The 13485-nt window shown below is 44.9% G+C and overlaps 1 protein-coding gene across 1 annotated transcript in view; it reads right to left on the reverse strand.

Moving 5' to 3' along the window:
• Positions 1-13485, reverse strand: part of Raver2 (ribonucleoprotein, PTB binding 2) — a 76036-nt gene that overhangs the window by 21413 nt on the left and 41138 nt on the right. The window contains exon 5 of the mRNA XM_050136134.1: positions 2388-2514. Coding sequence (XP_049992091.1) covers positions 2388-2514 — 127 coding nt within the window. The remainder of the gene's footprint in view (positions 1-2387; positions 2515-13485) is intronic.

Here is a 13485-nt window from a genome sequence, read left to right on the forward strand (position 1 = left end):
AGGGGGTTTTGTTTTTGTTTTCGTCAACTTGACACAGACTGGGGTCATCTGGGAGAGGGATTCTCAACTCAGAAAATGTGGGCAAGTGTTCCACAGAACACTTCCTTGATCAATGACTGGTGTGGGAGGGCCCAGCCTAGTGTGGGCGGTGCTACCTCTGGGCAGGTGGTCCTGGGTTGTGTGAAGAGGCAGTGAGGAGCAAACCAGTGAGTTCCACCTCTGCTCCTGCTCGAGTTCCTGCCCTGACTTCCCTCAACAATCAACTGTGAGAGGAACTGGCAAACCCTTTCCTCCTCTAGTTGCTTTTGCTCATGGTGTTGACCCTAACACGGAAAGCAAACCGTATACACTACATACCCTAGATGCATGATATAAAAAAAGAAAGCCAAGCTAGAGCTGCAGCTCCGTCCCTGCTGGTGGTTTTCACAGTTCTGGGAAAGCCATGCAGGCTGCTGGGGGAGAGAAGGAATCAATGGTCTTACCCAGAGATAACCTCTGTGAGCTACAAGACCAGCCTGGCAGGCCAGCCACGTCCTGTGCACCAGCGGCACTCCTGTTACACAGGTAACCAATGGTTCTGATGGGATCTGAGACTTGATCCACGTGCCTGATTCTATAAACCTGGTCCAAAGCCCATGGCCAGAGAGACGATGAGCCCTAAAATGGAAACTGAGCACTGTTTAGCAGCTGACCGTGGCAAGCTACCCTCTAAATATTCATGTTTGTACCTATGGAAAAACGCTGCTCTCAGCCTTCATTGGAGAAACTTGTCTTTCCAGTGAATGGTGGCGAATGCAATTCAGAGACTCATGGCCCTACAAGGTACAGAGAATAAGTAACTGACCAAAGATTGGCCCTAAACAAGACATTGATACCATTTCCTCTAAGGTTCAGGGGACACCGTGCGTAAAGGGGGAGCCAGAAGACGGCTGTGAAATATCTCTTGGGTAAAACACGGCCATTGCAATTACAATCTCACAGCAGCTGCAGATGCCTGCACTGGGTGGGCACAAGAACGGGCCACCAAGTCAGGCATAGACGGAAGATGGGCTCAGGAGGCCCTCCCTACCCATCACTGATGAACTGTCAATTCATCAGTCAATTCAGGTCAATTCAGGAAGGAGACTCGTCGGCTTATGCTGTTGGACCCACTGGTTACCCCACCAGGCTCCAACGGATCGTCAATCCAATGGCCCCACGGGGCCCGATTAAACTCAACGGCTCATAAAGCAAAACCAAAAGTCATGAGTTTGGGAAAAAGACTGGTACAGACAGGATGTGTGTGACAGGGATGGGGTGGGTGACAGCGATGGGAGGGAGATGAAGGGAAGCAAAGAGCTATCAGAATACTTTATACACACACATGAAGCTGTCAACATCAATACTTTTCTAAAAAAAAAAAATCCCCTACTAATCGCGTGCTGGAAAGTGTCACGGCCTGCACACTAACTGTCTTCATTTGCATATTTCTGCTCAGTCCTTTCTAGTAAAATTATAATCATATATATATATGGTTCTTTCCAGAAGCCTACAAAACATTCTAGAGGATTACCAAATGGAAGGATTCTGGCAACTCCCAAATTTGTATCGCTAGTTGGTCAGAAGTTCAGACAGCCGAGAGAACCTTTAGCTTGTAGCCAGGGACTTAGGGGACAGCCACACAGAGGCAGTGCCTTTAACCTGTGGGCCTGTGTTGCCTCGGGTGGGAGTTGGCATTAGGCCAGCTGGGACTGAACTGGAATAAACACACTGAGCATGCTTACGCTAAATATATTTACTCTAAACTTCCGCATTTCCTCATAATGCTAACACAGAAAGCTTGTGTATGTAAAGTTGTTTGTTTCAGAGGAAATACCAGAAAAAGAATACCAAATACTCTGATAATCAAAGTACAGCGACCATACACAGATCTGGGTAACAAGAATGATGCTTTTGTCATCTGGTTCAGAGGGAAACTACTTCGTCCTTTACGACAGAGAAAGACGGACACAGAAACAAATTAGCACATTCCACAAGGTAAGTCACCGCAATGATTGCAAAGGGATGCTCCGCACTCGGCTCACCCAGGCGGCAGAGTAGTGGCGTGCCACTGTTACTGGGTTTAGAACTTCACCACAACAGAGAGCTCAACTGAAGGTTTAATAGTTAAAACCTTACTAACGGCACAGAAAATGGACACTAAAGTAAATTGTACCTACGATATAACCAAGACATAGCACCATCTTGGATAACCATCTTAGCCAAGTTTTGATCGATAATTCTTAGGAAAGAGTTGGACAAGTGTTAGGTGCGTTTCAACCCGTAAGGCATTTCTTACATTCCGCATACAGTGCAGCAGAAGCGACTTCATGCCAACGTCTGCACTCAAGCAGGCTGTGCGCGCTCACCTGGTTTAACTGCTCGTCCGCACAGCTGAGGCTGCAGAAGAACCTGGAGCATGGCAGGATTGTTCAAACTTTTCATAATCTGTACCGGATTCGGCTCTGGCAGCAATCCCTTTTGGCTGCTGTTCATCTTCAGCGTGGGCAGAAACAAACATCAGAAGAAGCATAAGCACAAAAGAAAAAGACAAAAGCCCCAAAGTGGTCCTCCTGCCTAGGAAGGAACCAAAGACTTATTTTCTGACAAACACAATTGGCTTTAATTCATGAACTTACCATACACTTTCTACCACAGCTCTCAACTACAATGTTACATGTCCTACCGTAGACATAATGCATTAACATCTAAAATCTGTCCAACGCCAACTGCCTTCGGATGAACTAACAGTTTAATAGAACAAGTCTCAGAAAACACAAACAAAATGATGACAAGGAGATAGGATTCCTAGAAAGGTGATAACTTGCCAACACATTGTCAGCTCCCCACGCTACAGGAAGTCATATTACACTATTGATCCAAGTGGGGAGAATGCAGGCTGACTTTCAAACACAATTTTCTTATTCTTAAAGTCTATTTCCTTCCCTCAATCCTTCAGAGTGAAACAAAGATGAACCAACCTGCAGAGCTACCAAAAAACCATGAACCATTTTTTTTAAGTTTTAAAAAGCATCCTGACAGGTAGGTGGATGCTCAGTAGATAAAGAACTTGCCACTTCAGTGTGAGGACTGGCGCTCGGAACCCCCAGAACCTGCAGGAGAAAAGCTGGATGGGGGCCAAAGAAATGGCTTAGCAAGTAATGAGGCTTGCAGCCAAGTCCGACAGCCTGAGTTTGTTCCCTAAGACCCACATGGTAGCCGGAACTAGCTCATTAAAATTGTCCTCTAACCTCTATAATATGCACAGTGGCAGGCACAAACCCCCAGATGAACACAGACTCTCTGCGTCTCGATGGATGGATGGATGGATGGATGGATGGATGGATGGATGGACGGACGGACGGACGGACGGGCGGGCGGACGGACGGACGAACTAATAAAAGCCAGGTGGACATGCAGTCTGCCTATAATCTAAGCACAGGGAAGGTAGAGATAGGTGGTTCCCAGAGCAGTCTGGCTAGCCAGACTAGCTGAATGGCTGAGTTCTGAGTTCAAGTATGAGACCACGCTTCAATACATAAGGTGGAGAGTGATCAAGGAAGACAGGTACCTGATAGTAATCTCAGGCTTTCACACGCATGAGCATGTGCACCCTCACACACATAGGAACACATGTACATACATACATGAGTACCATGTTCATATATGCAAAAAGCCCAATATATGTGGATTTCCGTATAGAAACAATGTGTATCTATATCTATATCTGTATATATATTCAGATAGGTCGGTAAGTAGGTAGGTAGATAGATAGAACCATAAGAAAGGGGAGAACTGACAAGGACAATTGGGCTCCTCTCCTAACCCAGATTCTGTAAAGTTGAGAGGGAAAGAAATATGGACTTAAACAGATACAGCGCTGGCAAGAAACTCTGTCGGGATAGAGGTGTGCAGGTAGACATGCTCAGAGAGCAAGAAAGTCTAGGTCTACAAGAGAATTTGGGGAAGGCTTTGGCAGGCGGCACTGCGTAGTTTCCTCCACCATTCCTTCAGGGGAGCTGGGCTCTCCTGGCAGCAAAAGCTATGCAGAAAAGAGCACCATGGGCCATGGATGCCCGCAGAATCAAAGACTGGCAGCAGGTGGTACGTAAGCACACGGTGGAGGGCAGGGACCAGACAGTGTTGGTATGGGCAGGACACTGGTCACTGGCCAGCTCCTCACACCCACAGCACCGTGAGGCAGCACCACCGAGGAGAGCAAAGCCCAGAAAACACAGGCCTGGATGCCAGATGCAGAGAGAGGCACTGCGAGGCAGAGTCCAGTGTGGTAAGGAAAGCCCTGAGGATGGCAGGCTGGAGCTCTCCCGGCCCATCTTCTGTAAATCCTAGCGAAGACCAGGCTTTCCCTCTATCTCTCCATCATTGCTTTCCCTGTCAAGTTCTTATGGTAGCTCTGTGTGTGTTTATGTGTGGTATGTGTGTGTATGCATGTATGTGTGAATTGTGGTGTGTGTATGTGTGGTATGTGTGATGTGTGATATGTGTGATGTGTGGTATGTATGTGTGATATGTGTGATGTGTGGTATGTGTGTATGTGTGGTATGTGTGTATCCATGTATGTGTGTATGTGTGATGTGTGTGTATGCATGTATGTGTGTATTGTGGTGTGTGTATGTGTGGTATGTGTGATGTGTGATATGTGTGATGTGTGGTATGTATGTGTGATATGTGTGATGTGTGGTATGTGTGTATGTGTGTGATGTGGGAGTGGTTTCTTACTAATAAAGAAACTGCCTCGGCCCTCATAGGACAGAAAATTAGGTAGGCGGAGTAGACAGAAGAGAATGCTGGGGAAAAAGAAGCTTTAGTCAGTGAGTCGCCATGATGCTCCCACTCCAGACAGACGCAGGTTAAGATCCTCTCTGGTAAGCCAGCTCATGGGCTACACAGAATATTAGAAATGGGTTAGAACAATATGTAAGAGATAGCCAATAAGAAGCCGGAACCAGCCCAGGCAGTGTTTGAAAGAATACAGTTTCCGTGTAATTATTTCGGGCATAAGCCAGCCATGCGGGCGGCTGGGTGCCGGGGACGCAGACCTGCTGCTCCTAATTTCAACATGTGTGGTATGTGTGTATGCATGTATGTATGTGTGATGTGTGTGTATGCATGTATGTGTGTATTGTGGTGTGTATGCACGTATGTGTGTATTGTGGTATGTGTGTATGCACGTATGTGTGTATTGTGGTGTGTGTGTGATGTGTGGTGTGTGTGATGTGTGGTATATGTGTATGTGTGGTGTGTGTGTATGCATGTATGTGTATATTGTGGTGTGTGTATATGTGTGATGTGTGGTGTATGTGTGTGTGTGCGTCTGTGAATGGGGGACTGACTCCAGGGCTTTTGAGCACCACATCACTCTTCCACTGAGCTGTACAACAACCCTTTCACTAACCTACAGGCACTGGCACACGAGAAGCTGACATCCCCCACCCCGAAAATATATAGTCAAAGAAAACAATAATTTGACATCAGAGACTAGAGCCGCTCAAACAGGGGCAACAGGCTGGACTGCCTGTGACAGTGACAGAGAAAGCAGAACGCCAACAACACGACAGACGTCCCCCCAAAAGGTGAGTAGCCTTAAAAGAGCAAAGACAGTTATTAAGGGCAGGGGGAGGGGCTGGCATAAAGAACAAACATACGAAGAGAGAATCAGCCCTTGCTTCCTCTAAACAGTCCTGCTGTAAGTGCATCACGTGGATTAGATCCTCAACTCTCAAAAGCAAGTCCACAGACTGGCAGGGATACACCTAGTCTACAGAGAAAAGCTGTTCCTCTTCATCTCTATTCTGTTTTAACAGGCAGGTTCAACAGTAAGACAAATATTACTCAAAACAAATCAGTGATCTAAAGGATCAGGTTAAAGAAACAGAAAAGGCAAGCAAAATTATTAAGAGCAAGGTGAGGGTAACGGGGGGCAGCAAGATGACAGGGACACAGGCCAAGGACAAGAACCTGCTCAACAGAAGTCCCCACAGGAGACTAAAAGTTGAGAGGCGTCTTTGGAAAGGCAATAGCCGGGAAATGTACATTATTAAAGAGCTCAGAAACAACAACCAACCACCTGGTGTCCTGAACACGCAGCTAAAACACACACCCACTCGTAGCTGTCAAACATTATAAACACCAAAGGCAAAAAAAAAAAAAAAAAAAATTTGGAAAGAAAAGAAAATACCCGCTATTGCAGCCAGTGTCTTCCTAGAAACACCAGACTAGGGGACAAGGAGTGAATATTTCCAACTTCAGAGGTGAGGGAAAACCTCTGAAGACAGATTTATATATTCAGGCAGGCTAGTGCTTCACATGAGAAAGGAGAAAACTGTTCCTGACTGCCCACATTCTGAAAAGCTCTCTACCCCATGAACGCCTTCATTCAAAACTCCCTCGGAGGAAACACTTCAGTGAGGACACAGGCAAATAAATGCAAGACAGTGCTGTGTGACATGGAAGATAAAGAATACTATCCTAACTTTATAACAGCCAGGCCCATGACACAGATAATATCCAGGGTAATTCTAAAGGAAAGAATTGGATATAATTATCATGGTAAGTAGGGTAGGGAGGAACAAACAGAACGGCAGTGAATGAGTTAACTGAGAAGCCGGGTACTAAGAAAGGAAAGGGTGTTGATAACTTAGGGTCACCCCCCCCCAGCAGGAAATGCAACCTGGGAGGATGGGTCACCCAGGGAAAGCACTTGCCACAAAACCTTGAAGACCTGAGTTCAAACCCAGACGCCGCATAGAAAGCTAAATGCAGACACATGCGTCTGTAAGGCAAGCCCAGAACAGACGGGAGGCACAGACAGGAGAATCGGCCAAATGCACAGGCCACCTAGCCGGGGGCACACCGCACGGTGGCAGAAATAAAGCTAGGAGGAAGGAGAAAGTTGGCCTTTGACCTCCACTGCACACTGTGGTGCAAATGTGTGCTTGCCACCTCAGCACCTGAGCTCACTCTTAAAATACAAGGGGCTGAGAGGTGACTATCGGGAGAGCGGAGGACCTGGGCTGGAGCCCTGGCACCCACATGGCAGCTCACAAGGTCTGAACTCTCATTTCCAGAGGACCCGATGCCCCCTCTTCTGGCCTCCACAAGCACCGCACACATGTGGGTCACAGACAACAGGCAAAACACCTACACACACACAACTTCTAAACATGAAAAACATTGCCGGACAGTAGTGACGCACGCCTTTAATTCCAGCAATCGGGAGGCAGAGGCAGGAGGATCTCTGAGTTTGTGGCCAGCCTGGACTACATAATGAGTTTCCATACAGCCAGAGCTAGCTACATAGTGAGGCCTTGTCTCGCAAAAAAGCAAACAAAAACAAAACAGGAAAGAAATGAACTGAAAGATAAGATGCATAGCTGGCAAGTCCACATCTACCCAACAGTTAGAAATATGGAAAAAGATGAAAACATTTCATTAAAAGAAAGTGTAAGGGAACAGACTGCCAAAACGCCAACCGGATGAAACATACATACACTAAGAGGTGTTTAAAATGCACCAATAAAAAGACATGGACTTTCATACGTGATGTTTTAAAATATCACACACAGAAAGGCAGAGATGAAGGGGCAGCAAATATAGAGCAAAGGAAGCTGAAGGAGCCAGGTAGCATCAGAAAGGAATCCTTTCGGAGATACAAAGACTGATAAACCAGGGCAACTATCAACAGACACCCATCTAAGAACACACTGAAGTCTGGAACAATGGCTACAGAATAAGCAGAAATAGAAAAACTGATGATAATAGAGAAAAATCTTCTGCTCTAAGACACTAACAGATGAAGACGATGAAGAAAGAAAAAAGCGAAGAAGGATGACTAAAAGATCAGACTATATTCCTACACATGCGCAATCATGTGTGCATATGACTATTACCCTCAAGCACAGCGCCAAGGCCATCTCCAAGCGCACTCAGAGAAATCGGCCACATAAGACACAAAGCTCACAACATTGTCCTGCCTCCAGACCTGACGCACAGGTTAAGTTTTTCCAACCATAAAACTATTAGGAACCAACAGAAAAATAAGTTTTGAAAATTGGTGGCAATACAGCAGGCTAGAAGCTGACCGTGGGAGTACTGAAGAAATGTCAGGACAGGAAAAATAGACTCTACTCCAAAGAGAAGCAAGATGCAGAGAAGATAGGGCATCGGAGGAGCGCGGAGAAACACAGGGAAAAGCAAAACAGAAAGACAGCAAGCCAAGCTCAGTACAAAGTCAGCCCGGTGGCTCCTGGTGGGCAGAGGCAAAACAGAAGCCTCATCCTACAGGTTGGACGGGAGGCCTGAGTGAAGAGACACCGGCAGTCCTACCCATGGGACAGGCCCATGATGCCCCCAGGCCACAAATTCCAACTGCCGTAGGGCTGAGACAGCGACTTTTCAAATGAGAACACAGAGGAGCTCTCCCCCAGTTCCGGGGGTTAAGGCCAGGTGCCACCCTGAGAGTGAATCTGCTACTTAAAACTGAATTACCCTTGGGGCCTGGGAACAGTCTACATAAGGGATCTGCCGTAGTTCCCCAGAGAACAGCTGTGAAGAGCAGGAGTCTGGCAGCAAAGGGTGAACAGTCTATCTAGTTCATGTCCTGAACACCCAGAACTGTCGATCAAGATTGCAACAAGCAGCAATGGCATCTTTTAAAAAGTGACAAAGAAGTAAGGACAATCCAAGACCAGCACAAACTATGACGGTTTGTGACCATCAAGATAGCTCTGCAGAGGGTACTTAAAGGGATTCTACACACAGAAGAGGAAAAAAGGCTCAATCACAAGAGCTCAGGAGTGGATAAGTTTCACAAGAAAAGATGAACCGTTAGAAAAGGATGTCTCTGCCCAGCATAAGCAAAGAAGCAAACTGTACTCTGAGAGGGAGAAACAGAATAACCCAGCCAACACAACTACATCTCTCAACAATGACCCTGGATGTAAACAGCCTCACCTCCACCTCAAAGACAGGAAGATTAGCTGACTGCTGCAGAACAAGAGCCAAGAAGCTGTTGTCACCAAGAAACTCACCTCCCTGGCAAAGACACCAACAGACTAAGAGCCAAAAGCTGAAGAAAAAGAAGCAGAAGATAGGCTGGGCAGCGGTGGCACATGCCTTTAATCTCAGCACTCGGGACGGACGCAGAGACATGCGAATCCCAGTGAGTCTAGGGCCAGCCTGGTCTATGAAGTAAGTTCCAGCAAAAAAACAAACAACAACAAAAACAAAAAAAATGGAAGATAAGCCATCATAGTTACTGTGATGCCTGATAAAAATGACTGAAAACCAAAATAACAGATAAAGAAGGCCACTGCATACTAATAACAGCGATTCACAGAGACAATAGCAAATACATGTGCATCGGACACTGGGACCCCCAATTTCTCTGATGCAATAACAGCGTGGGATTTCTCATCTTTAGCTGGGTCATTCGAACTGAGAAGTGTAGGGAGAGACCTCAGTTAAACTATGTCACAGACCGAATGGGCTTAGCAGATCTACAGATCGGCTGATTCGGCAGCTATGGCGGCTCTCCTCCGCAGTCCACGAAGTGTTTCCTAAACCTGACCACACTCTGGTCCACAAAGCCATCTTCAACAGATACAAAGGAACTGAAGCAATTTCTTGCATTCTATATGGTAGTAAAATAAAGCTAGAAATCAATAGTAAGAGACGACACAGATGCTACAGTAATACTTGGTAAAGAAAAAAAATCAGGAAGGAAATTTATAAGCTTCTAGAAAAATAATGAAAATAAGAACTTAACTTCCCAAAGCCTCTGGGCTACAGCTAGGAGAGTTTATAGCTAGAAGTCCTTACACTGAAAAAGAGCAGACCGGATTAGACAGGAGTCCGTGCCTCAGTCAGATGACAGGATTATGTACCTTGAGGTCTAAGGAAAAACAGAACAAGGCAAACCCCAAAGCAGTAGATCACGGGAATAACGATCAGGGCAGAAGTAGTGAATGAACTTCACTGATCAAAAGCTACAGGAACAACAGGAGCAAGGAGTCTTCAGAAAAAGTAAACATGGCTGGCAAGCGCCAAGTCGCACTAACAGAATGAGGGAAAGGCCCAGTTAATAGAATCAAAAGTATAAATTCCTAGACACCCATTACCTAGCAATAGAAAATCAATAGGATATAAGCAACAGAGACAGATAATAAAACAGCAAGGTTGAAGTCGTAATATAAAGTTTCCTAACAGAGAAAAAGCCCAGAACTGGATTGACTGACCACTCAAGTCCACTATGCCAGCTAACACGGGTGATCCTCAAACTGTCCCATAAAACAGACAAGAAAGGAAACTGCCAACCTCTCCTATGAAGCCAGCATTATCCGGATACCAAAACCAAGGAAAGGAGAAACAACAAAAAAAACAAAAGTTCCAGACTCATTTCCCTAAAGAACACAGGAATTAAAAATTCTCAATAAAAAAAAAAATCTGTAGTCCAAATTCAAGAACCTGTGGAGAATCATACACCATGACCAAGCTGGCTTCCCTCCAGGATGCAAGGATGGCTCAACATATGCAAAATCCACAAACACAGCACACACAAACATGCCTAAGGACAGAAATCGCATCACTATTCAACTGATGCAGAGAAGGCCTCCGTCACATGTCCTCAACCCAGGGATAAAAGTCATGAAGAAACAGGGACAGGAAGAATTTTCCAGGACATAATAAAGGCTACGTGGCAAACCTGGAGTCATTACACTAAATACGGAAAAACCTCCAGCAGTGTTTCCTCTGAAATAAGGAAACCAGGGTGTCGGCGTCCACTCTCTCACTTAACACAAAAACCAACTCAAAATGGACTAAGAACCTTAATGTTGAGACCTGAAACTTGGAAACTGTCAGGGAACCGAGAGAAGCTACAACAGAGGCACAGGGAAGAAGTTTCTGGAAAGGAAGTTACAGGAAAGAACTCCCAGAATAGACAAGCGAGATCGCAGAGTTCAAAGGCTTTTGCATGACTAAGGAAATAACCAGCAGCATGATGGGACATTCCACAGGACGGGAGATGTTTTTACAGCACGTTAAACAAGTGATCTCTAGAGTCTATAAAGAACTACAAAAACTTCACACACACACACACACACACACACACACACACACACACACACACACACTATCCAGTCACTAAATGGGCTAACTGATTTGAATAGAAAGCATAAGAAAAAATAAAAATGGCCAATGAACTTAAGTGTTAGTATCTTTGGCCATCGCATGTAAATTAAAATTGATTTAGACTTGTGTCATTGCTGGTGAGGATGTACAAGAAGAGAACCCTTTCTTGTTCCCTGCTGGGACGGGGTGAGCTGAGGAAGCCACACTGGACGTCTGTATATACAGAGGCTCCTCAAAACCCTAAAAATAGAAGCAGCATATGCCCAGCTCCACTCCTGGTTGTATGCCTGAGGGACTCCAGGTTGACACACCATAGAGAAAGCCGCACATCCACGCGGCTCTTCTAGCCACAATAGCTAAGTTACGACACAAACCACGATACCCAACGGACGATGGATGCGGAGAACGCGGTACGTATACATAAGGCAACTCCACTAAGTTGTAAAGATGAGGAATTTATGACATTTTCAGGAAAACGGATCGACCTGGAGCTGACTTGGGTAAGTGAAATAATAAGCCAGATTCAGACAAACACTGCACACTTTCTCTCAGAACTGAGACTGAAATATGTATGCATACATTAAAACTACATATGACATGAAAGTCAAAAGGGAGGGAGATGAAGTTCTAGAGAGTGGGGAAGGAAAACAGGAGAGGATAATAATGGAATATATGGACACACAGACGAACAGACAGACATACACACACCCCAGAAGGGTAACTATTGGGGAAGGAAGCAAAGCCAATATAAAGGAAGAGGGCTCATGAGGAGAAATGAGAACAATGGTGAATGATATATATACATATACATATGTCACAATTAAATAGTTTCTTTATATACAAAAAAAAAAAAAGCCAAACCAATAGGAGGCTAGAAAAGTCCAGTTCCAGGGAACCTGACTCCCTCTTCCAGTCTCCGTGGAGACCAATCATGCTCATGGGCCACATACATACATAAAATCAAAGTCTTCCTATGCATAAAGTGAAATAATCTTTTTATATAAAAAAGAAATCACCAAAAATTGAAACATCCATACATCAAGATTTAAGTCATATGAATATAGTATTTGTTGGAAGGAAACCTGTAAATGTACTTCTCTTTTTTATTTATTCATTATGTTGTTTGAGACAGTCTTCTCACATAGCTCTGGCTTGTCTGAAATTCGCTATGTAGCCCAGGCTGGCCTTACACCTGTGGCAATTCTCCTGCTTTAGCCTCCCCAATGCTGGGCTCACTACACTACCATACCAGCCTACAAATGTACTTACCATAAAATAATAAACCAGGGGCTTGGAATGTAACTCAGCCGCAGAGTACCTATTTATCATATAATACCCTGAGCTCATTTCCCAGCACAAAATACAAACAAGAAAACAAACAAAATGCAGGAGAGTTAAGCAGTGACTTGTAAGTGATCAATAAAGATGGGGAAATATTAATCTCACCACCCCCACTATCAACCAAGAGGAGGACAAGTAAATGCTAAGCAGAAATAAGAAAATTATTAAGATGAAGGCAGAAATAAGCAAATGAGGGAAATTTAGAAACAGTGAAAAAAAAAAAAAAACCAAAAAGTTGGTACTTTGAAAGGACGAACTAGAACTCTCTTTCCTAAGGCTGATGAAGACAAAACAGAAAATGCAAGTTACACAGAAGGAAAAGGAGGCAAGTCTCCGACGTCTTAAAACGCTAAGAGCGTCTACATCTGTTAATGTCAAATGTGGAAAACATGGCTGGAAAGGACCACCTTGGGTAACACAGGCAGAGGTAGCAGAGAAAGAGGAGGAGGAGGCAAGAATATCCACAGTTGGAGCTCAGAGGTAATCGATGACTCCAGAGGCCTAAGGAGCGGCCCACCCGGCTTCACAGAAAGAGCACTCAGCCTTGCATTATACAAGCTGGTCGGGATAACCATCCAATGACAGTGAGGTCGGTGTCTTAATTCCAAAATTACTGATGATGTTTTTTAAAAAATTAGGTCCCTGCCATTTCTGGGGACATCTCCAAAAGTATGTCAAAGAAAAATATTATTAAATCAAATTAAATAATGTCTCTGGAAAAAGCTGTGATCAACTAGGGCTAGAGAAAACTCTGAAATGAGCATAGAAGGGGACCATGGGAGGAGAAAGGCAACAAAGAAAGAACACTGCATGCTTTCTTTCATATGGAGAATCCAGACTTAAACACACATGAATGAATGAATGAATGAATGAATGAATGAATGAAAGGGAGGGAGGAAGGGAGGGAGGAAGGGAGGGAGGAGAGGGGGGACCGTGTAGGGGACCCATGAAGAGGGACATGAACAGATGTGGAAG

Source organism: Alexandromys fortis, unplaced genomic scaffold, assembly GCF_014885135.2.
Source record: "Alexandromys fortis isolate MF-2015 unplaced genomic scaffold, M_Fortis_MF-2015_v1.1 scaffold_13, whole genome shotgun sequence".
Lineage (NCBI taxonomy): Eukaryota > Metazoa > Chordata > Mammalia > Rodentia > Cricetidae > Alexandromys > Alexandromys fortis.